The following is a 26,929-nucleotide window of genomic DNA, read 5'->3' on the forward strand; positions in this document are numbered from 1 at the left end:
TCAAAACATGTAAAGCTGAACTTGATGAAATGAAAAACAAACAAATACTAACTCTACAGAAGCATCTGGATGATGTTAACGAGAAAATGTCCGAAATAAGAGATGAAATTAACTCATCTGATATAGTTATAGACTCTCAGGGCATTACGTATTACACTTAATGTAGATTAATATACAAATCTTCCACAAAAAATTGTGCCATCTCTGCCTACATTTACTCCAAAGACAGTTCAAGGGGAAGAACTATGTTGCCTGTTTGGTACTATATCATCGGGTACATTTTTCTAAAAGAACATGGTTACAGTATCAAGACAGCACAAAAATTAACGGAAGCTGAAAAGTCTCATCCAGTCAAACAGCTGCTTGATGAACCAGAGATAATCACTACAATCAACACAAAGTATAGAACAAACCTAAACAAAGTTGCCTGTCTGAATGATGAAGAAATCTGGACTAGAGAAAATGAGAACACAATGAAGCTGTTTAACATCTGTGAGGGTTCACTACTTAAGTCAATCACAACCAAATCAGGAAATCTACCAACAGTCATAGCAGTAACAAAAGATGGCCATCTTATTCATGCTGATCATAAACAGAAATCTGTTAACATTGTGAAGAATGAAGAGATCGAGACACTGATAAGACTAAAGAAATGGAGGCCTCGCAATCTCTGCATGACCTCCTCTGGTGACCTCCTGGTTGTCATGCACCGTGATGATTACAAACAATCAAAGATCGTCCGCTACTATGGCTCCACAGAGAAACAAACGATTCAATTAAATGATGATGGTAAACCTAACTATTCATCTGAAGACCCGAAATATATAAGTGAGAATAAGAACCTGGATATCTGTGTGGCAGACTATGCTCTTAAGGTAGTAGTGGTGGTCATAATGCCGGGAAACTGAGATTCAGGTATACTGGACATTCTCCTGCTCCCATGAAAAAACATTCAAACCAGTGGGGATCACCACAGACGGTCAGAGTCACATCCTTACAGCCGACATTAAAACCAGTGTGTTCACATCATAGATCAGGATGGGCAGTTAATAGCTTTCAAAGTTTGTGGACTGAGTAGTCCTCTTGGACTGTGTACAGATACAAATAACAATTTATTTGTTGCTCAGTATAATAACAGTGATGAAAATACAATATCTACAGAAAAGTTGAATTCATCGGTCACTGAAATTACAACAGCGGACTTAAGAATGATCGGCAACATTATACAATAGCTTTCACCTGTTCATCATTTGTAGTTGCATTAAAAGTATTTCTTGTTAAATGTTTGTCAAAAATGGAAAAAAAAATTATGTTAAAGCAATGTTATGCTTGTTTCAGTGAACTACGACAGCACCGCAATTTTTAACACTTTACCACATTAATTTGTCATACAGATACCTGTTTTTTTAATGCACCAAATTTCCTATTGAAGTTTACTGCTCGTCATTATCGTATTTTATCGAATAGTATTTACATTAAAACAAGATTCCTTTCAATGATATTAATTTTTTGACCTACACAACTAGTGCGGAGAATTTAAAAAAAGTAAGAATGCCTTTAGCTGTTCACAGAGTTTCCCGTTAAATCAAATTTAAGAGGGGAGTGTGAATGTGAGAGAATATGAACAAATATTTCATTATGTAACTTGATGTATCATTCTTTGAAATAAAACTTTTAAAAAGTTCACAAAGAGATGACCCTTTTACATGAAATGCGTCGTGGTTTCCAATTATTCAAAAAGTGCTCAAAATTCAATTCACATGCTTTTATAGGAGAGTAACTCGTTTCATGTTCTGTATTCAGTAAGTTAGTAATAACATTGGGTATCTGCAACTTGAGAAAATTCTGCAACTTTAATGTCTTTAGATTTCAGTCTAAGTTTCAGTCTATGTCTAAGTTTCAGTTTGCGATCCGCTTCCTTCATTTTGACCGTTCTGGATCACTGCAATCTTAACGCCAGTGATATATTAAGATTGTCGTACATCACACAGTTCTTTCCAGACACATTTTCAACAAAGATGAAATATTGAATAAAATTATTTTTATAAGGTATTCAATTAATAGATAATTATTGATGGTGTTTTTAATAAATATAAACAATAAATATTTATAATTCAAAATAATAATCCTTGGTGACCATAAGTTTTCAAAATTATTCATGTAAATTTTTTTATATGAAATGCATTTATCTATTTTGTATGTTAGAGTTAAAAATGTATCAACCCGAAATCATAAGTATTTTGTTCCGTTTCAATCAGGAAAAAATATATTGCTTTGTAGATAAAAAATAAAATTTACTACCCTATTAGGCAAAAAAAAGGAGTTTCACCAAAAATGATATTAAATGTGTTAAACCCAGCTCCTTAAGAAGTGTTTTGTAAATATGTGCATATCAAGATTACTCTACAACGAAGAGATTTTTTTTTAATTCAAAGTACATGTACTGTTTCTCTCTCCTCTTTGTAAAAAGTACAGTGTCATTGGATAATTTGCATTTATTTTCTTCAAATAATAATTTTCTGGATTATTTTTCTTATCTTAGAAAATGCATTAAAAACAGATACTTTTTTTATTCAATAGACATTAATTTACATCTATCGCTTCCTTATTTAAAAAAAAATTAATAAATAAATAAAATAAAATTAAAAAAAAAAAGTTGGGGTGGGAGGTTGCAGATTTTTTCTGTCTCAGTTATACTACTAGCAACCACAATGTGACATTGAAAAATATCCTTGAATTTTCACATCTTTTTACAATTATACACTTTAATAAACAACATCATATTTCTATTTTCTAAAATTTAATCGAAGAAATGGATCCAAAGAAAAACCAAATGATAGAGTTAACATGTGTTTAACCATCTGATAATTTCACAATCGTTATAACGTGAGACATGTATATGTACGCGTAGAATATCATTACTTCATCTAGTTTGGTCGCGTCTCCATATGAGTGAAAAATTCTCAAGAGAGACGTTAAACAGCAATCAATCAAACAATCAGCTAGTTAGGTCACCTGCGTCACTCAGGCGACCTATTGCTATCCGTTTTCGTCCGTCGGCGTGCCTCGTGTGTTGTGCGTTAACATTTGAACATTTTTAGCTTCTTCTCTGAAACCGCTTAACCAATTTCACCAGATTTGGCATATAGCATCTATGGGTGAAGGGACCCGAAAATTGTGAATTTTATGGTTCCTGCCCCCTGGGGCCTGAGGGGTGGGGCTAAAACCACCAAAATTAATGCAAATATCTAAACATCTTCTTCTTTACTCCTGGACACCAAGCAGTCAAACTGTTGGCATGATTGTAATAAGAATTGAGCCCTCTACAAAATTGTGAAATTCATGGCCCCAGGGTCAGGGGTTCTGGTGCTAGGGCGGGGCTATGTAGATCATATAGTGAAAATGCATTATTTCTTTGAAAATCTTCTTCTCTGCTCCTGGGTATTAAATAAAGTAATTAATGCCCTGTTCACACGGAGAGTTTAATTCGAATTAAACGTAAGTTACTGCGAATTAAATTTGAACCGCGTTCACACGGAGAATTTAATGCGAATTAGTTTAATTCGAATTAATTTACTGCGCATTAAATTACTTCGCATTAGCTCCGTGTGAACGCCAAGCGAAGCTAATTCGAATTAAATTTTGACGCATACGTAAGGGCAGAATTAAGTCACAGGCCACATGTCGATGGTCAGATATAGGTACTTGTGCTATTTTTGAGTGGAAAACAAAGGAAAATTATGATAATCACTAAAATGTGTACAGACACTATGACATTATGTCAAATCAGTGGTCAAATGTATCTGCTTGGCACAATGTGACGTGATTCGCAAAATGACGTCATAATAGCCTTACTGAATAGCCTTACTGTAGAAATAAAAATTTAATTCGCATTAGTTTACTTCGTATTACCTGTCGTGTGAACGCAATTTAATTCGCATTAGTTTAATTCGCATTAGTTTACTTCGCATTAATTTACTGCGAATTAAATTCTCCGTGTGAACAGGGCATAAGAACATACTTATGATGAGCAAGAGTGCCTCTTTCAAAATTGTGAATTTCATGGCCCTAGGTCAAGTCTTCCCGGTGTTAGGGCGGGGCTCTATTGATTATATAGTTAAAATACATTAATTCTTTGAAAATCTTCTCTGCTCTTGGGTATTAAATAAACTATTCAAGAACATAGTTATCGTGATCATGGTTGCCTTTTCAGAAATTGTGAATTTCATGGCCCCAGGGACAGGGGTTCTGGTGTTAGGGCGGGGTTCTATTGATTATACAGTGAAAATGCATTAATTCTTTGAAAATCTTCTTCTCTGCTCTTGGGTATTAAATAAACTAACTTAGTGCATAATTATGACGAGCATGGTTGCCTCTTCCAAAATTGTTAATTTCTTGGCCCCTTGGTTGGGCTCTATTGATTATATAGAAAAAATGCATTAATTCTTTGAAAATTTTCTTCTCTCTCCTGGATATTTAATAAACTAAGTTCATAGTTATGATGAGCATGGTTGCCTCCTCAGAAATGTGAATTTCATGGCCCCTGGGTCAAGGGTTCTGGTGAAGGGGGGGGGGCTCTATTGACTATATAGTGAAAATGCATAATTTCTTTCAAAATATTTTTTCTACTACTGGTTATAAAGCAAAGAAACAAGTGTATAGTTTTGATGAGCAAGGGTGCTTCTTCCAGAATTGTGAGTTCATGGTCAATAAGTCAGATGTTCTGGTGTAAGGGTGGGGCTTTATTTATTTAATAATATAGTGAAAATGTATTTCCTTGAAAATCTTCTATGCTTCTGGGTATATTCGAGACAAACAGAGTAAAAGTTTTAATATGCAAAGGTATTTTTACCAGAATTTTGAACAACTGGACCATTAATATTTAATCAAGTGTTGTAGGTCCTGGCCAGGGCTCTATTAACTTGTATTCTGCTAGGCAAAGCTATTCCCCTTTACCATTCACCTTTGATAATGAATCACTGTAAACAGTGTATTTGAAAGGTTAATAGAATACAAGAATTATGCAAGAATATTTGTTGTATAATACAAAAAAAAATTTCATAGTTTTAATGATCAGGTAGACTTGGAAATAATATATGAATAAAAATGAGACAAAAATAACTTCTCTTTTTAAATGTTCTTCAAAGGCCAAGAGAGGTCAATGTGAGAAGTAATAATATGGGGTTAAAAAATAGACATTTTGTTAATAGTCTGCATGGTAATAGTGATAAATGGGGGACAGATAGATACTAGACCAATTTATTTGTTGATTTTAATCATACTATTTTTCTTGGTTTTAGGCAACAAAGCTTCATTCATCAGTTTATGGATCCTCTAAATTGTTGTATCGTACTCAGGTGAGCGTTAAGGCCCTTGGGCCTCTTGTTATTAACAGTGGTGTTTGCAGTCCATCTATCTATAGAATCAGTTAACGAAATTGGTACAAATCATTATTGGTTGAAAGGAGTTGTAAGTTAATTCTTCGGCAAATGAAGGACCATATTCCCTTTCAAGGAAAGTTAAAAGGAAAAATAAATATGTGAAAAACAAAGGCATTTCAAACATGTCCAATTAATGATGTCATCTATAGTTTCTTTATAATACTATTTATGATGAAATGGCATATCAGGTGTTCCTTAATCTGAATGTTTAACAAAGGACATTGAACGGGATGTACTCTTTTTTTTTTTTTTTTTTATTATTTTATTAAATTTTATTCAAATAAATGAACATTTAAATCTTCTTTGGCTGCAGTCTGCACCTGAAATAAACAAACAAACCACCCTTTTTACCAAATGTCGTCAACTTTTAAAGCTCTCTTAAAGAACCCCCTTTCGTAAATATGAATAGACCTAATATCTTTATGTCTGAATCACAATATTGAACTAGTGAATTCTTCATGTGTGAGTATAAGTAAATAAATTAACAAAGGTTATACCAAACAACTATTTGTATAGGGACAAAAAGTTATGCTTATCTCTCCGTAGAAATTCAATACATGTTAATGATGTCAGCAGTTAGTAATATTAGTCCCAGATCACTTTTTGTGCGTCTGTAAATAGTAATCAGAACGCTGAGTTCAGATGAGTAGAACTCATGAAATGTAGTAACAAACATTATTGCAGTCAAAAGTTGCCTACAAATCCAGTATTAGATCAGGTTAATAAGTACCCATCTATATTCCTCAACAACTATTAGTGTAATCATCTGACAGAGCCCTCAGAGTTCGTATCTTTACCAGTTAGACCCTCTATGACTTCCAATATATGACGATTTGGTACCATATCTTGTTATACAAGATTCTTTGAAAATTTGTAAATGATTAAAAGTTGTAATAATAATCACTTTCAATTATATTACTTGTCATCTTGTCATTTATTGATAATGACAATTAAATAAATAAAATAAATGTCAATATATTATTCACATGATCATTCATCCATTTGTTTATGACATTTGTTTCCTTTGTTCATGTTCATAGTGGAGAAAGCCAAATTCGTAACATAAACAAGATTTTAATGAAGAGGAAGATTTTGTTTAAAATTCAAATAGAACCCCGAACTTGGCCGAGTTGTAGTGTGAACAGCGTTTCCTGGATATACTTTTTATTGGATTGTACGAGATTTTTGTGAAAAGGAGATTTTGAAATTGAAATTTCCACTGCCTCATTATGGTAATCGTCGTAGACCTGAATCCAGAGTCGACATTGTGCAATTGATACAGAGAAAGTGTTGAGTGTATTAAAATTTTGAATAAACTTTAAGGCAGCAGCGTGGAAGCAAAGCATATATACTATTGGATAACACAAAATGTTATTGTTTCATGCTTAAACATAATGAACAGTCACATATGTATTTGTTTAACTATTACAAAAATATTGAAACAAACATAACAAAATTTATACGAGGCTTACAAATGAATTGTACAGTTTGTCTTTATTTGCCTTCCCTCTCTATCAGGATAAGCTAGTATTTTGTTGTCACAAAATTAATTAATTTGACTTGAAATGAAATCATCATTATTTATATAGGATTAGTTTTGCCTCTGTTGGGCCAACGTTGGAAAATCACTGTCGGTTAATGAACAAAAACCACCGTTGGGCCAACACAAAAAAGGACACTGGACCATTATTGAGCCACTTAGGGTAAAATCAGTGTTGTTTAACACACCCCTACTAATGTTATTGTGATTTAAATTCAAGGCACGTGGTGTAGGTTGACCCATTCAAAGGTTATAGAGAAGAACCGATTTTATAAATAAAATTGGCAGTAAACAGGAAATTGCTATAATCTGTTTCTTTTAAAAACTTTCTAAAAGATTTTCAAGATTTTAAACAGAAATGGGTGGGATTTAAAAAATCACAATCTACTTAATTAACGGCGAAAATTGGAGCTTAGTAGTGGTAATTTTTTCCAAAATCGCCCGATACGCTGGTAGAAAAAAAATGTATATGACAAACTTTGTTTACCTTATATGGCTTTTGTTATTAATACGCACAGAGGATCTTACCACCATCAGTTGACCAATCATTGAATGAATAGCAAAGTTAACTTGACACCTATATGTTTACATTTTACTTCGAACACGTGGTTCAACTCAATCTACGATCGATATTGAATGGATTGCAAAATAAAAATTAAAAAAAAATTAAAAAAAAAAAGGTTTATATGAAAAACTATAAAGAGTAGAAACTATGAAAGATGCCACGGGCGTTTGTAACTTGTTGTTACGTTGTGAACCAGAAAATGCATATAAAAATGTAGTCTGTACCACGTTAAGAACACTAGCGCTTCAAGGTCAAGGAAAACGAGAAGCATTCCTAACAGTTCATTGGACTTTTTATTCATATTACAATACCCTTGATCATCTGTGCTTTTTGGTCAGGGAACCCACCTGACAATTGTATTCACCGATAGTACAACAAAGGAATGCAGACGAAAACCGCCATACAGTATGACTTTGATAAACCTAGAATTCCACGTTTATTTAACATGTTCCTAATGAATTGTTTGTAATTGTGAGCATCAAAATAATAGAATAAAAATGAACAGCATGAAAATACATGCAACTGCATGGAAAAAATGTTCTATGTGCCTTTCCGATCGCCTTGTTTTTTATTTTTCAAGCGTAAAATTCCTGCAGTATCCGTAGTAACCCACAATGCAATTCAACTCATTCAGATTAAGCTATATCGGTACCCCATTTGCTAATTTATCGCCAAAAAATATAGTCCCAGTTCCCATGCAAGCATGTTTGTCCAAAAAGAAATTATAATACATGAGTGCAGAAAATAATGTCATGAGAAACACTTTGGATGAATTCAAGAGATATTGAAGTACATTTCTACAGATATTATTCAGTGGTGAAAAATGAAACGCAAGATAACTTTTCTGTTTACCATGTATCCACGTGCTAGTCACTCCCTAGTCATATTTCCGTGAATAATTTACCTTATCTCGTTGTAGTCTCGCTAGATCTCGCCAGAGCTACTGTGAGAGCTACTGGGAACTCCTCGGATTTTATAATTTGCAGAACACCGAAAAATAAAATGTTCCATTAGTAGGGATGTAACAGACGTTGGGCCATTGGTGGGCCAACACAAAAAACCACTAGGCCTTTGTTGGTACAATCACTGTTGGTCATGGACGTTGGTCCATTGTTGGACATTTATTGATTAAATGGAAATAAAATGGACAAACGTGGTGCCAACGTTAGCCCAACATGTTGACTGCGCACCACATTAATTTTTCGAGGGGAGGGGGAATTAATAGTATTTGAACGATAAACAGATGAATAAATAATGATAAAGTACTTATGTAGTATCATTTCCAGTGCACTTAAATTGATATGTACCCGCCCTTGCGATTTTAGTAAACATTATACAACTTCCTTTTTTTTCTTTTCTTTTTTTTTAAATCACAACAAAAACCCAAATTATTATAATAATTATTGGGGTTTTTGTCCTTTCAAATACTTCAAAGATTAAATCCATCTAACATTTGGCCAATGGATCACATTTTCCATAACCCATCCGTACACGGATTGATGTCTAGTCGACAAAAAATATACATAGTGAATTTGTGTTAACAAATTTTCCATTGAAAGCAAGATATGAAAGTGGTCTACAATACGAGAAACATGTTTAATCAAACTATTGATGATACGTTGTTCATCAATTATCTGTCATTAAGCACGTTTTCTTGTAGTCAGGACAAAGAAACCGGACTAGTCCAACAAGAAATATTTATTTTTAAATTGTCACTTGCCTGTCGAGAACAATTTAAAAGTACATTTCATTGACTTAAACAGTTAAATGGACACAGACGAACTTGTTGAATACACTGTTCAACTTGAAGAATAGATTTTATATTTCTATTTCTAATTTTCAATGCCTATTACATAAGCAGTTAAAAATAGCATGGCATTGATCGCCAGCCCATTTGTCCTTTTAAATTCTTTATATTATCTCATGCGCTGCTATGGCAGGCTGGATGTGTAAAAAAAAATGCCTTAACTCAAAGAATGCACAAAATAATTATAGCGAGCGCAGGGAGCCAGCGCCGCTCGTCACTGCGAGCTCTTAAAGCAACGCCTGGGCGAAGAGAAAATTCGGACTTTATACATTAATCCAAATTATTTTCTTTCCGCAGTTACCTGTGGTCCCATAATGCTTAGCGAATTGCACCTCGCCGCAAACTACGTTCTCGCGGTAGCAACAAAAATTCTACAAAAAATAAACTCACCTTGATTTAATGAATATATATAGCAGACAAATAGTAGATCTAACGTTCTTGATTAAAATTAGCACTTTTCAGACTTCGTTTTGATAATGCAACAAACATACGACGTCATATGACGTCAGAGTCTAGACGTAGGAAATGTCACGTGCAGTTTGACGAGCCCGATCTAAATAAAAACTGAAAGGTATCTGCGCTCGCTCTAACGGTCGCACCTTCAACATATTACATCGTGGAGGAAAGTAGAATAAGCTGATTGAACTATACACAGCCAACAAGTTATATGCATAATCATTGAGATAATAACAACCATAATGTGAGAAAAACATAAAAACATATATAATAAAAATGGACAAGTAAAAATACAAAAATCGACAGTAAAGTCTACATATGTTTATAATTTTTATACTATTCAGGGTGACTGGCAGACCTAAAACATGTAATTTTTTGTTTAAAATAAAATAATATTTTCAGTTTGAAATGCAATATCTCTTACTACTAATTAGGGAACGAATCTAATAGCTACCCAAGTTATACTGTATAACCTGGGTTGGGTCAGTTTACGTTTTATAAACCGCTTTGCAGTTTATAAAAAACGTGAACTGCTCCAACCAACATTATACCAGTATAACTTGGGAAGCTATTAAATTCATTCCATATAATTTAATTTAATTTATCGGGGCAACTGGATATACAACCATACATGTCTGATATGCCATCGAGGTTAATTAGTTCAGAAAATTGAAAGAAAAACGGCAATATTACCGATAACAAAATCGCTTACAGCGAACGAAATCGGCTTCTGAAAACCATCCGTTTGTATTCCGTTCCAACCTGTATTTATTTACGCATCTGAAAATTGGTATTCTGTAATTTAAATCCGACGAGTTCAAATGAACGGTCATACAGGGACTGCTGATCAACAAGTCTTTAAGCCAGAAAAGACACGAATATGATACCAGTGACCAATATTTTATAAATCCTTGGTTTAATTTTTTTTCATGAAGTAACCCAAAACCAATAACATAAGATTGAATTGTAAACGGGGATCTAGGGACAGCTAAAAAAAGATAATACAGTATATTTTATTTTGGAAGGGCATAGAAAGAGAAAATGACCAGGATAATATTTATGTTCAAAAGACTAAGAAAGGGGGGGGGGGTTGACACACCAAATTAATATATGCAAATTATTTTATCAAACAATTAATTTCAGGTATGAGATGAGTGCGAAGGTCAAGTACATCTCTCTTTTTCATGAATATCCCCATTGATCAGATTAGGGAACTCTCATACCTAAAGTGCATTATATGACACATTCATACAAAACTGCCTGAGTATAGTTCATCTAACCTGAGGGATCCATTGACGACATGCACAAAACATAAGCGAGATACTGAATTTAATTCTGCAGATTAATGCATTTCTAATGATATGACCAAGTTCGAACAAATTGACAAAATACACATATATAAAAACAAATAACAAAAATATCCCTATCAATAACCAATCATTTTAAATAAAATCAACACATCAGAAAAAAAGTTCAAAGTGCTCATTTTTTCTTCAGTGGATAGTACAATGTCTCTTAGAGTTCATGTCAATCATGAAGAAGGGGTAAGTTCACTGACGAGCAAATCTTGTGCGTCTTGTGGCAATGAGCTCTTCTTTCCTAAATGTTCGTAATGTGACGTCAGGGCCGGAGGCTGGTATCTAGGAGATCTGTTGGCATCCTCAGAAGATTCTGCTTAAGATGGGAATTGCCTCCTCCGTTTAACAAGACTGAGTCGCAAGTTTTCAACATAATATGAAAAAAGGATAACAAAACTTATAATCATGATATTTCAACGACTTTTTTAAAGAAATGACTTTTTTTTTTGGAAATGCATATTTTCTAATTCCCAACATTTACTATAAAAAAATTCATCTTTATTGGCCTTTGACAATTTACGTAGATTGCAATAAAGTTAATTTATATTTTATTTTACTTTGACTGCACAAATGCCATAAGGACCTTGTTGGGTTTTGTAACAGTATGGTTACCCCCTCCCCCACCCCCTGCCCTTTTGGTGACTGATCTGCAATCGTGCTGCACCAGTTCTAGTAGTTGCCTGGTGGCGCCTTCCATTCCCGTTGAAGTGGAGTGCTGCTACACATAATCTACAAAGGATTAAGAGAAAAAAAAAAATAGGAATCAGCTGTGAGTATTTTCTCAAAATTAATATCTGAATGTGATCGAGTCCAGTTTGTTTTCTGTTATATTTGTTACTATTGCATTTTAAATCAAGTTACACGGAGTCGCCCGAGTGGTTAGAGTGTCTGCTCTAGAGTCGCAGAGTAAGGAGTTAATCCTTACGTCGCGGTTTCGAATCCACTGTGGGACATGGAGACCGGTCCTTCGGATGAGACCGTATAAACCGAGGTCCCGTGTCGCAGTAGGTGCTGGCACGAAAAAGATTCCTTACTGATCAATGACCGTAAGTGCCGAGAATAGGACAAAATTTGCAGCTCTCCACCGGCAAGTGGTGGCGTCTCCATATGAGTGAAAAATTCTCGAGAGGGACGTTAAGCAACATACAAACAAACAAGTTACATGGCCATAATTGCAGGATAATAGATTACTGTATATTCACATAAAATCTACATATATGTACATCATTGGTATGTAATTAAAGAGATATTAAAGCTATAAATCTCATAAAAAGTCATAGAGCAAAGTTTCATAGGAAATCAAAGTATTTCTTATAAGAAACTAAATTTTTCTTCGGGATATTGTTATATTATAACCTGTTTGATGTCATAATAACAAGAGGACTTCAAGTATTTGTTTTTAGATAGAACTAGTCGATCCGAGATTTTTTTCTTCTTTTTTTTAATAATTAAACAGACTCGGTCTATCTACATTTCTATACCTTTACACATGATTCAAAACGAATAAATGATAAAATACATTTTATTTTGGAAAAAATCAGTACATGTATTATAAACGGATATGACGAATTACGGATAACGCATTCCAAAATCAAAACAGAATTTTTTTTTTTCTGTTTTAGGCATTTTGCCCTCAGGTATTGACAAAATCTAACAAAAAAAAACACAGTTTTATAAGATATTTATTCATAAGATTGTGAAAAATCAGCGTTTTCTAATAGAAACATGATCTAGTGTCACAAATAAACTAAAATGTAAATGTTTGGAGGAACTATTGACAATTTAGCAAGACTTTACGGGGTAAATTTCCCCCCGAAGAAAAGCACTGAAACAGTATTTATGATTCGCAAACATCGTGAAGACGGCAACAATCTACATAGTAATTTTTCTCTCAAAAATGATATTGATACATTTTATACACTAATGCAGTATTTCTAAGCAAAACACCAATCTTGTAGAAAGCAAGATTTTACGGGGTAAATTTCCCCCCAAAGAATATCTCTAGCTGATACAGTATTCACTACTCTTATAAAAGCGAACATTACACTTTGAAAATTGCAGAATTTCCTTTTAAAAAAAACAAAAAACATTGATTTAGTTTATATACAGTGTTTGAAAGCAAAAGCAACCATCTTGATGATAATAAGACTTTACGGGGTAAATTTCCCCCAGATAAAGTCGTTAATACAGTATTTATGATTCGCAAACTTCGTGAAGATGGCAACAATCTACGGGGTAATTTTTCTCTCAAAAATGACATTGATGCAGTTTATACACGGTATTTCAAAGCAAAAACAACCATATTTTAGATAGCAAAACTTAACGAGGTAAATTTCCCCCCAAAGAATATCACTGATACAGAATTTATGCTTCACAATATCTTGGCGGTAACAAAAATCTACAGGGTAAATTTCCTCTTAAAATAATTATTGATACAGTTCATCTTATACGTAGAAAAAGCGAACATTACACTTTGAAAAAATCGCAGAACTCTACAGGGTAAATTTCCTCTCAGAGATGATATTGATACAGTTTATATACAGTATTAAAAGCAAAACATCCATCGTTTAGATAGCAAGACTTTACGGGGTAAATTTCCCCCCAAAGAAAATAACTGATATAGTTTTTATAATTCACAACATCTTAAAGATAACAAAAATCTTCGGGGTAAACTGCCTCTAAAAATAATATCGATACAGTTTCCATATATTGATTCAAAGCAAAAGCAACAATCCTTTAGATAGTAAGACTTTACGGGGTAAATTTCCCCCCCCCCCAAAGAAGGTATAACTGATACAGTATTCATTACTCTTATAAAAAGCGAACAGTACACTTTGAAAATCGCAGAACTCTACAGGGAAAATTTCCTCTCAAAAATGACATTGATTCAGTTTATATACAGTGTTGAAAGCAAAGGCAACCATCTTGATGATAGCAAGACTTTACGGGGTAAATTTCCCCCGAAAGAAAAATCACTGAAACAGTGTCTTTGATTCGCAAACATCTATAAGATGGCAACAATCTATAAGGTAATTTTCCCATTAAAAATGACATTGATACAGTTTACTGTATATACAGTATTTCAAAGCAAAAACACCCATCTTTAAGATAGCAAGACTTTACGGGGTAAATCCCCCCCCCCCCCGCAAGAATATCACTAATACAGAATTTATGCTTTGCAATATCTTGGAGGTAGTAAACATTCACGGGGTAAATTTCCTCTAAAAAATATTACTAATACAGTTTACATCATACTTTAAAAAAACAAACATTAAACTTTGAAAATTGCAAGTATGTACGGGGTAAATCCCTCCCTCCCAAAGAGTATCAATAATACAGTTTATATTATTCAAAGCATGAACAAACACTGTAACTCGATGATAGCAAGACTTACGGGATAACCCCCCCCCCCCCCAAAGAATATCACTGCTGCAGTTTATATAATTCACAGAATAACACAAATATTACTTTTTGAAAAAAGCTGAACTTTTCAAGGTAAATTTCCTCTCATAAAATAAATTAATTCTGTATATATTGTTTACAGAAAAAGCATACACTACATCTTGATTACAAAAAGACTCGGGGTAAATTTCATACCAAAGAATATCAATAATATATTATTTTTATATTACAAACGATACCTTTATCTTAATATTATGCAAGCTGGAAAAGCTAAATGTTAAAGTTAACATAATATTAAACGTTCTGAACATAGAAAAACATACAAAAACATAAAAAAAAACTCTGACAGCTTTCTTTCTCTGTTAAAAGTATAAGATTACTTTGTGTCCCGTTACACTTTCTTTATTTAAACATCGTCCTCCTTTGATATCTTTGACCGAAGTACTAATACTATGCTTTTCTCTTGGCTGATACAATAGACAGATTGTAGAGTGCATTTTCCAACGGAAATCAGGCAACCATATTCTGAACCAATCCATAGTCGACCTATGGATGAAAATTTTAAGTCTCATAAACTTCAATTTTCCAAAGCCTTAGGCATTTATACATGATTTCATGACAGATCTGACTGGTTTAATATTGCGCACTAGAGTAAATCAGCAGGTGCCTGCTCCCGAATTTTTGTAAAACAGTCTCTGTTTATATTGCATGGAAATTGCATTCATCTAAAGATCCCCCCCCCAACACACACTCATATACACACATACTTTTATACATGTTTCTGAGAATAATGCTCATTCGTGATATGGGTCTACTTAAGATAGTCAAAAAAAGTTAAATGCACTTACTATTGTATTGTATTTGTATTGTACATGTATTACTGATGCCCTCTAGGTCCATCATGGACGTTTTTTTTAAGGGGAAGTGAGAGAGGTAACTGATAGTATATGCAGATAGTTTTACTGCAACCTAAATATTGGTTAAAGTTTAACATTTTAGCTTCAATTATTTCACGTAATAAAGAAAGCAACCAAGTTCCGAAATCCTTATGATGCGCAATGGAATTGTAGATCAGGTACAAATTCAAATGCAGATACTGCCTAAAAAATACATATATCGTTACATATATAAAATTGTATATTCACCTTGTTTGTTCAAGATTTGGACTTGAATTTGTAGTTCAGTTCCAGTACAAAGCAGTCTCTTTTGTATCGAATCGTCCAAAAAGTACACTTTTGAAACATTCTTAAAGTACTTGCGTGCGTCCACAAATCTGAGAGGTCATCTAGCTTGGTTTCCTTTCTCTAATTTGCTTATGTTCTGTGTGACCTTTGGCGTGGACGAGTCAGGGAACAAGGCAAATTAGCGCCGGCCATATCAATACGGCCAATAATATTTAAATTCCCAACTCACTATTCATCATGTAGTGTATATTACAGGGAAACGGACACTTGCTTTCAAGGAAAATGAGTGAATTTATCAATGGGTGGTTGCGAGAAAAAAAAATTGAGTTGATCAGTTTCTCATCACTTTCCTGTTTACTCTTCCGCTGCGTGAATTCCATATGTTAATCAACCCTTTTATTGGATAGCATTGCGGTCATGTCATAAATCTGACCTAAGCTAAAATAGTTTGTACATTTTCTCAGCATCCATGTCTTGATCTATAAAAAGCACAGGTTGCCCTTCTTAAAACTTGGTGACATTTTACATATACTCTACTGCAGTTGCATATGCATCATCTATTCATGTGGCAGTTATTATTTTACTAAATATGTAAGATGTGAAAAAATTATGAACAGTTATTCTTTTTCAGTTGATCTTTCTAATCTGACACAACTTTAGGTTGAAAAAGAGAAAAAAAAATATAGCTAATGAAAAGCAAATTTGATAGAACGTATTATTGACTTTAAAACTCGAATATATTGTACATCATTTTAAAAATTAAAGAAAAAATATCCACCTTCGAATTGCTTTCTATATACTGGTGTCTACCTTTCCTAGCTGTATTCTTTGCGGAGTATCGGATGTCAAGTGCAAAAATTAATGAAAGAATGATAGACAAAAATTTAAACATAAGATTTTTTCATGTACATGTACCATAATTACAGTAAAGAAATCCATCTACTTCTGTTGTTTTTATTTTTATCTTTTACATGTCTTTTTTCCGAAATTACAACACGTTATATTTTGTATACATGTACATGTGTATATGTACAGATTAAGAGAAATGTATATGTATAAAAAAAAAAAATAAAACTACAGGTATACATGGTAGAGGCCGTGTACCATTATTTTAAACAGGCTCATATCGGCAATCGTATATTTGATAAGTAGAAAGAAGAAAAAAGGAATTCCCCGAGTGTTTTTAAAGTATTAATCTCATCTAACTTCTTATGATACCATTTTTTGTGATTAATTTTAATAATTGAGTATTTAAACACTGCACATATAGGCAGAATTATTTATGAAAATTTTTAAAGAACAGAATTGTTTCTTAGCAGACAATTTCGACAATCGATTATGCCGGAAATGTCCGAGACGATTGCGATTATCATAGTCAAGGTCATTCTATTTTAGTTCAAAAACGTATCCTTTACAATGACTTTCTCTTCCACGTTACACAAAACAACCCCGCGCAGCCAAGTATAGATGGCTGTCAGATGTTCAACCCATTAGTTCACGATTAGTACCAAAATGTGCTCAGCATGTATGCTTTAGGTACTCAAAGGCAATGATATCGCATTGCCCATCCTGCAGAAGTCGCCATGCAATTCAGTCAATTAATTAGAAAAATATAATTCTTTTACACTCTATTGCTTAGCATGGTATTACAAGATATAAAGAAATACACAAAAAATGCATAGTTTTTTTAATGTCAAAAATGATGTACTCATAAATTCATTTTTTTTAAAGTTCGGAATAAAGTTCTATTAATATTGCTTTTTTAATAGCTATTTTTTTTTTAATTAATTTTTCTTTTTATAACTTAAAGGAGTAGCCGTATGGATAGATGAACTTTCTTAGGAAAGTATAACTGTTCATGATTTTTGTTACATCTTGAAAAAAAAAATTCAACAGTGCAATAATTACTGCCACATTAATGAATTATGCAATTGCGATTGCAGTAGAGTACATGTAAAACAAGTAACTTAGTATAATGGAATGAAATTCAATGACCTTAAAAAAATCAACAAATTCAAAGAGGGCAGCTTGTGCATTGCAAGAAATCCCGTCCGATTTAGCTGTGAGCTGAACTCAATACAAGTGCTATTAACGCTAATCACTGATATTCCCCTAAGAGTGATTTGAGACAATTGATGGCAGAATCTTGGAGAGGTGGATCTAAGGGGAAAAATACTTTTACAATTTTTTTCTTCGGATGTCATTGATAAATTTAGCATTTATTTCCTTTGATATGATTAATTATTTTGCTACCAAGCATTCTTCTACATTTTTACATGTGGAATTTATTTCAGTTTTATTTAGAATTAATTAAATTTTTCTTGGAATTTAGCGGGTTTTTTTATTATAGCCTTTAAATATTTCTGAATCTAAGGAGAATCCATAGTGTGCAAGTCCCTCTAGGACACTGCGAGTTACATGTACCCCATACGATGCATATTTCACTTACCCCTTGAGAAGAAGGTAAACATGACCTAAACACACTCTACTAAGCATTCAAAGGCAACATTTCTCAATATTTTAAATTTCAATATTAATTCTTTTCCCAACACACTCTCCTTTCAATGCCCTAAAATCAGCCCAATCCACCCCGTATACATCATTAGACATATTTATTTTGTTTGTTTATTGTTTAACGTCCCTCTCGAGAATTTTTCACTCATATGGAGACGCCACCACTTGCCGGTGGAGAGCTGCAAATTTTGACCTATACTCGGCACTCAGGGCCATTGAGCAGTGAGGGATCTTTTTCGTGCCAGCACCTACTGCGACACGGGACCTCGGTTTATACGGTCTCATCCGAAGGACCGGTCTCCACGTCCCACAGTTGGATTCGAACCCGCGACGTAAGGATCAACTCCTTACTCCGCGACTCTAGAGCGAACGCTCTAACCACTGCGCCACGTGGGCGATTAGACATATTTAAGGGGAAAAACTGTGTTTTTAATTGGCACTACTTGCGTGGTCAATGAAATGGGGTAAAATTAGTAACCTATGACATACTTATACCTTCTATCATCAAATTAAGGTTACAGATTCGAACATTTATTTTAATTTCCTTTTTGTTTTACTTTGTTTATTGTTAACTCGTTTATTTCCTATAATTATATGTTTCATTTTAAATTCATTATTATTATTGAGCGCGTAGGATATTGAAATCATGCCCCCCCTCCCCCCCCCCCCCCCCAAAAAAAATAGGGCCTCAAATTGTTCTCTGAAAATGTTTTAAAGCTTTAATTTTTAAAATCTGTAAAAGTTTTGGATCCTTCCCTCAATACTGCTGACATCATTTGTCTCGCAACACTCTCATAGGTAATATAAAGATTAGCGTTAATTGCACTTTGATTAAATTCAGTCTAAAACTACACTGGAGAAAATCCACAGAATTTCTTCCAAAATCTCTTAGGTTTGATAGATAACAGATTTAGTTTCTGAGAAAATTTAGAAATAACAGCTAAAGGTCAGATTTATGACACGGCCGCAATGCTATCCAATACAAGCCAGGGTTGAATAAACAGGTCTTCACGCAGCGGGAAAGTAAACGGTAAAATGATGAGGGACAGATCACCTCAATTCAATATGTTCAATTATTTTCTTTAAAGCAATATGTTTATTTTAATTTTTGTGTTAAAACAGTTGATTTTGTTCGTTTCCCTGTAATTGACCCTACATTCATACTTGATGGATTGTGCGTTGGGAATTTAAATATTATTGGCCATATTGACATGCGCTGCGTCCGTTTTCCTTGTTCCTTGGCTCATCCACGCCAAGGTCACAGAGAACACAAAGCAAATTAGGGAAAGGAAACCAGGCTAGATGACCTCTCAAAATTTCTGAACATACGTATTTAAGGAGGTGTTTCAAAAGTGTATTTTTATGACGAGTCGATACAAAAGTGACTGTTTTGTGCTGAATGAAACAATTACAAATTCAAGACCAAATCTTGAACAATACTAAAGTTCTTGAAGCTTTCTTTGTGTATTTCTTTATATCTTGTAATATCATGCTAAGCAATAGAGTGTAAAAAGAGTGTAAAAGAATTATTTTCTTCTAATTAATTGACTAAATTGCATGGCGACTTCTGCAGGATGGGCAATGCGATATCATTGCCTTTGAGTACCTAAAGCATACATGCTGAGCACATTTTGGTACTAATCGTGAACTAATGGGTTGAACATCTGACAGCCATCTATACTTGGCTGCGCGGGGTTGTTTTGTGTAACGTGGAATAGAGAAAGTCATTGTAAAGGATACGTTTTTGAACTAAAATAGAATGACCTTGACTATGACAATCGCAATCGTCTCGGACATTTCCGGCATAATCGATTGTCGAAATTGTCTGCTAAGTAACAATTCTGTTCTTTGAAAATTTTCATAAATAATTCTGCCTATATGTGCAGTGTTTAAATATTCAATTATTAAAATTAATCACAAAAAATGGTATCATAAGAAGTTAGATGAGATTAATACTTTAAAAACACTCGGGGAATTCCTTTTTTCTTCTTTCTACTTATCAAATATACGATTGCCGATATGAGCCTGTTTAAAATAATGGTACACGGCCTCTACCATGTATACCTGTAGTTTTATTTATTTATTTTTTTATACATATACATTTCTCTTAATCTGTACATATACACATGTACATGTATACAAAATATAACGTGTTATAATTTCGGAAAAAAGACATGTAAAAGATAAAAATAAAAACAACAGAAGTAGATGGATTTCGTTACTGTAATTATGGTACATGTACATGAAAAAATCTTATGTTTAAATTTTTGTCTATCATTCTTTCATTAATTTTTGCACTTGACATCCGATACTCCGTCAAGAATACAGCTAGGAAAGGTAGACACCAGTATATAGAAAGCAATTCGAAGGTGGATATTTTTTTCTTTAATTTTTAAAATGCTGTACAATATATTCAAAACTTTAAAGTCAATAAGACGTTCTATCAATATTGCTTTTCATTAGCTATATATTTTTTTTCTCTCTATTTTTCAACCTTAGGTTGTGTCAGTGCAGAAAGATCAACTGAAAAAGAATAACTTCATAATTTTTTCACATCTTTGAAACCACATATTTAGTAAAGTACTAATAACTGCCACATGATGCATATGCAACTGCAGGAGAGTATATGTAAAATGTCACCAAGTTTTAAGAAGGGCAACCTGTGCTTTTTATAGATCAAGACATGGATGCTGAGAAAATGTACAAATTATTTTAGCTTAGGTCAGATTTATGACATGACCGCAATGCTATCCAATAAAAGGGTTGATTAACATATGGAATTCACGCAGCGGAAGAGTGAACAGGAAAGTGATGAGAAACTGATCAACTCAATTTTTTTTTCTCGCATCCACCCATTGATAAATTCACTCATTTTCCTTGAAAGCAAGTGTCCGTTTCCCTGTAATATACATTACATGATGAATAGTGAGTTGGGAATTTAAATATTATTGGCCGTATTGATATGGCCGGCGTTCATTTGCCTTGTTCCCTGGCTCATCCACGCCAAAGGTCACACAGAACACAAGCAAATTAGGGAAAGGAAACCAAGCTAGATGACCTCTCAGTTTTGTGGACGCACGCAAGTACTTTAAGAATGTTTCAAAAGTGTACTTTTATGGACGATTCGATACAAAAAAGACTGCTTAGTGCTGGAACTGAACTACAAATTCTAGTCCAAATCTTGAACAAACAAGGTAAATATACAATTTTATATATGTCACGATATATGTATTTTTTAGGTTTAATAACTGAAGCTGAAATGTTAAATTTTAACCAACATTTAGGTTGCAGTAAAACTATCTGCATATGCTTTCAGTTACCTCTCTCACTTCCCCTTAAAAACGTCCATGATGGACCTAGAGGACATCAGTAATACATGTACAATACAAATACAATACAATAGTAAGTAACTTTTTTGATTATCTTATGTAGATCCATATCACGAATGAGCATTATTCTCAGAAACATGTATAAATGTATGTGTGTATATGAGTATGTGTTGGAGGGGGGGGGGGGGTCTTTAGATGAATGCAATTTCCATGCAATATAAACAAAAAGACTGTTTTACAAAAATTAGGAGCAGGCACCTGCTGATCTACTCTAGTGCGCAATATTAAACCAGTCATATCTGTCATGAAATCATATATAAATGCCTAAGGCTTTGGAAAATTGAAGTTTATAAGACTTAAAATTTTCATCCATAGGTCGACTATGGATTGGTTCAGAATATGGTTGCCTGATTTCCGTTGGAAAATGCACTCTACAATCTGTCTATTGTATCAGCCAAGAGAAAAGCATAGTATTGGAACTTCGGTCAAAGATATTAAAGGAGGACGATGTTTAAATAAAGAAAGTGTAACGGGACACAAAGAAATCTTATACCTTTAACAGAGAAAGAAAGCTGTCAAAGTTTTTTTTAATGTTTTTGTATGTTTTTCTATGTTTAGAAGGTTTAATATTCTGTTAACTTTAATATTTAGCTTTTCCAGCTTGCATGATATTAAGATAAAAGTATCGTTTGTGATATAAAAATAATATATTTTTAATATTCTGTAATATGAAATTTACCCCGAGTCTTTTTGTTATCAAGATGTAGTGTGTGCTTTTCTGTAAACAATATATACAGAATTAGTTTATTTTATGAGAGGAAATTTACCTTGAAAAGTTCAGCTTTTTTCAAAAAGTAATATTTGTTTTATTCTGTGAATTATATAAACTGCAGCAGTGATATTCTTTGTGTGTGTGTGTGTGTGTGTGTGTGTGGGGGGGGGGTTATCCCGTAAAGTCTTGCTATCATCGAGTTACAGTGTTTGCTCATGCTTTGAATAATATAAACTGTATTATTGATACTCTTTGGGAGGGAGGGATTTACCTCGTACATACTTGCTATTTTCAAAGTTTAATGTTTGTTTTTTTTCTAAGTATGATGTACATGTAAACTGTATCAGTAATATTTTTAGAGGAAATTTACCCCGTAAATTTTTACTACCTCCAATATATTGTAAAGCATGAATTCTGTATCAGTGATTTTATTGGGGGGAAATTTACCCCGTAAAGTCTTGCTATCTTATAGATGAGTGTTTTTGCTTTGAAATACTGTATATAAACTTATCAATGTCATTTTTAAGAGGAAAATTACCTTATAGATTGTTGCCATCTTATAGATGTTTGCAAATCAAAAATACTGTTTCAGTGATTTTCTTTGGGGGGAAATTTACCCCGTAAAGTCTTGCTATCATCAAGATGGTTGCCTTTGCTTTCAACACTGTATATAAACTGAATCAATGTCATTTTTGAGAGGAAATTTACCCTGTAGAGTTCTGCGATTTTCAGTGTAATGTTCGCTTTTTACAAGAGTAGTGAATACTGTATCAGTGATACCTTCTTTGGGGGGAAATTTACCCCGTAGAGTCTTACTTTCTAAAACATTGGTGCTTTTGCTGTGAATTAATATATGGAAACTGTATCGAAGTTATTTTTGGAAGGCAGTTTTCCCTGAAGATTTTTGCTATCTTTAAGATGTTGTGAATCATAAAAACTGTATCAGTTATTTTCTTTGGGGGGAAATTTACCCCGTAACGTCTTGCTATCTAAACGATAGGTGTTTTTGCTGTATATAAACTGTATCAATATCATCTCTGAGAGGAAATTTACCTGTAGAGTTCTGCGATTTTCAAAGTGTAATGTTCGCTTTTTCTACGTATAAGATAAACTGTATCAATAATTATTTTAAGAGGAAATTTACCCTGTAGATTTTTGCTACCGCCAAGATATTGTGAAGCATAAATTCTGTATCAGTGATATTCTTTGGGGGGGGGGGATTTACCCCGTAAAGTTTTGCTATCTAAAATATGGTTGTTTTTGCTTTGAAATACCGTGTATAAACTGTATCAATATCATTTTTGAGAGAAAAATTACTCTGTAGATTGTTGCCATCTTCACGATGTTTGCGAGTCATTAATACTGTATTAGCGATTTTCTTTCGGGGAAATTTACCCCGTCAAGTCTTGCTATCATCAAGATGGTTGCATTTGCTTTCAAACAATGTATATAAACTAAATCAATGTCATTTTTGAGAGGAAATTTAACCTGTAGAGTTCTGCAATTTTCAAAGTGTAATGTTCGCTTTTATAAGAGTAATGAATACTGTATCAGCTAATGATATTCTTTGGAGGGGAAATTTACCCCGTAAAATCTTGCTATCTACAAGATTGGTGTTTTGCTTAGAAATACTGTGTATAAACTGTATCATTAATTTTTTTTTAGAGAAAAATTACTCTGTAGATTGTTGCCATCTTCACGATGTTTGCGAATCAAAAATACTGTATAAGAGATTTTCTTTGGGGGGAAATTTTCCCCGTAAAGTCTTGCTATGATCAAGATAGTTGGTTTTGCTTTCAAACACTGTACATAAACTGAATCAATGTCATATTTTTGAGAGGAAATTTAACCTGTAGAGTTCTGTGATTTTCAAAGTGTAATGTTCGCTTTTTATAAGAGTAGTGAATACTGTATCAGTGATATTCTTTGGGGGGAAATTTACCCCGTAAAGTCTTGCTATCTAAAAGATGGTTGCTTTTGTTTTGAATAGGTACTGTTTCAATGTCATTTTTGAGAGGAAATTTACCCTGTATGTTTTTGCTATCTTTAAGATGTGAATCAGTGATTTTCTTTCGGGGGAAATTTACCCCGTAAAGTCTTGCTAAATTGTCAATAGTTCCTCCAAATATTTAAATTTCAGTTTATTTGTGACACTAGATCGTGTATCCATTAGAAAAATGCTGATTTTTCACAATCTTAAGAATAAATATCTTATAAAACTGTGTTTTTTGTTAGATTTTGTCAAGACCTGAGGGCAAAATGTCAAAAACAGAAAAAAAGATTTTCTGTTTTGATTTTGGAATGCGTTGGATATAGCGAAGTAAATTTACAGGTCCCAAAACGTTGCTTTTACTGAGTTTTTTTTTTTTTTTTTTTTTTTTTTTTTTTTTTTTTTTTTGATTATTTAAGGAATGAATTTAATAGCTACCCATTTTATACGGTATAAACTGGGTTGGGACAGTTTACGCTTCGCGGTTTATAAAAAAGCGTAAACTGTCCCAAGCCACTTTATACCGTATAAATTGAGTAGCTTTTGATTTCATTCCTTATAATTTAATTTTTATTCATTTAGTCTAAACTACCAAACACTAAATATTTAGACCGGACGCAATTCATAGTGCTCCGGATTTCTTTGTTCACAACTGTTTATTTACTTGAAATTAAACATGTAACATTGTAAATATTCAGTGTTTGGTAGTTTAGTAGTAGTGCTAGTTGTTTTTGTTTCTCTACTTCCTTTGTTTTTACGACTTCTTAACTTTTTTTTGTCCTGAGGAAGGGACAGGTTGTCCCGAAAATTTGACAATTATTATTGTTTGTGTCGTTGGTCATTTTTAGTGCTTTATAAAAATTTTCGTCCGTGACCTTGTATCTACTTAGTAGATCCGACACTTAGGATATACAGTGTTGTTGGTTTTTAGTGCTTTATATATATATATATATATATATATATATATATATATATATATATATATATATATATATATATATATATATATATAATCCTGCAATGTTGGTCAGGTAATTAGTCAGCATCATTATTTCAATCATAGTTGTTGAACGTTTCCAATATATTGCAATGATTATTATGCTTCCAAAAGACTTTATCATATCGTTCTCATAAACACATAAACTTGTTAAAAAAAGAGGAGGCAAGATTTCTCTTAATAATTTAATTCCGGCTGTAACGCTGTATCTAATTTGATAAAAAATTACTTTTTATCGTATAAATTGGGTTGCCTACGTCACAATGACTTGCGTCAAAAACGTATCGATCCGCCTGACGTTACATTCAAATTTTGTACAAATTGAAGTCATTTTTTAAGAACAATCATCTTTTTTCTTACACCAAATGAATGAAAATTAAATTATAAGGAAGGAATTTAATATCTACCCAATTTATACGGTATAAACTGGTTCAAATACGTTTCCAAATATGAGACTCAGTTAAAACAACTTTATTTTCTCGCAACTATTTTGAATAAGTTCGTAATGTTTATCGAGATACCATGCATTCAACGGGCGTGCTAGTTTAAAAAAATGTCATGAATGTTTATGATCGATAAATCTTGAATGACTACATCTTCCTTCTATATTTTTTTGGCACCCGAGCACTGTTGTTCATTCTGTTAATACAAAAAAAATTAACTTGCTCATAATCTCAGATCCAAGCTTCTTTTTTAATCTCAGATTTGCTATGTGGAGAGTTTCGAACTGAATTTAGTCAACTTAATTTCCCTGTCGCCAATGATATCCGAAGCTTATAGGAATAAACATAATTTTAAGAGGAAAATACAAATTTGTGCCATGACTTTCCTCATTTAAAACAAACAGTAAATTAACAAATTACAATTATAATAATTAAATGAGGAATTACATGTACTTTTTGATCTGCATTAAAGATGAAATGCAGTCATATGGTCGCCTACTGAGATTTTCTCTTTACCAAATTGCAAAATGCATATCATCTTCTGCCCCAAGCGCCTCAGCTGTAAGTCTAATTGTGTTATTTAATATTTATTCATACAAGATTCATGGTCAGAGTGTGGCATCAGCTTCATATTCATGGCATGGCAAAAAAACTTTTATAGTCAATGATTTAAAAAATGTGAAAATCTAGAGGATTTTGGCGTTTAATTCCTTGATACTTTATTGAACGATGAGTTTACGTTAGGTATATAAACAAGCATGACCCAAAACACGTTAAATATCGTACACACCTCTTTTACAAATATGACAGATTGTTTATGAAGAAATGTTTTATTATTTTTCACAATAGATTGCAGAGACAGTTGAGTTAGATTTTTCATTTGTGAAGGTATTGCTTGTAAGTCTCAATAAAAGACTCGATAGGAAAATCAATATCAAAGGGTATTGGAATGACTTCCAGGACTGATGTATATATTTCACACTCAACGAGGTTGGATTTTGATATTAAAAGTCCTAAGAGTTTTTTGTCAGCTATATTTTTAGTATTTATACACATGGCTTTATTAAAAATGAAAACCAAAAATCGGGGTCAAAATGCTTCTTTTTGGCGCTACGATACATATTTTTTGCA

The 26,929-nt window shown here is 33.1% G+C and overlaps 1 protein-coding gene across 1 annotated transcript in view; it reads left to right on the top strand.

Moving 5' to 3' along the window:
* Nucleotides 1–245: 245 nt before the first annotated feature.
* Nucleotides 246–26,929, top strand: part of LOC133193170 (uncharacterized) — a 38,277-nt gene continuing 11,593 nt past the window's right edge. Inside the window, exons 1-2 of the mRNA XM_061329140.1 lie at nucleotides 246–875; nucleotides 7,788–7,822. Coding sequence (XP_061185124.1) covers nucleotides 246–875; nucleotides 7,788–7,822 — 665 coding nt within the window. The remainder of the gene's footprint in view (nucleotides 876–7,787; nucleotides 7,823–26,929) is intronic.

Source organism: Saccostrea echinata, unplaced genomic scaffold, assembly GCF_033153115.1.
Source record: "Saccostrea echinata isolate AGI-Se365-2 ecotype Australia unplaced genomic scaffold, CSIRO_AGI_Sech_v1 ptg000027l, whole genome shotgun sequence".
Classification (NCBI taxonomy): domain Eukaryota; kingdom Metazoa; phylum Mollusca; class Bivalvia; order Ostreida; family Ostreidae; genus Saccostrea; species Saccostrea echinata.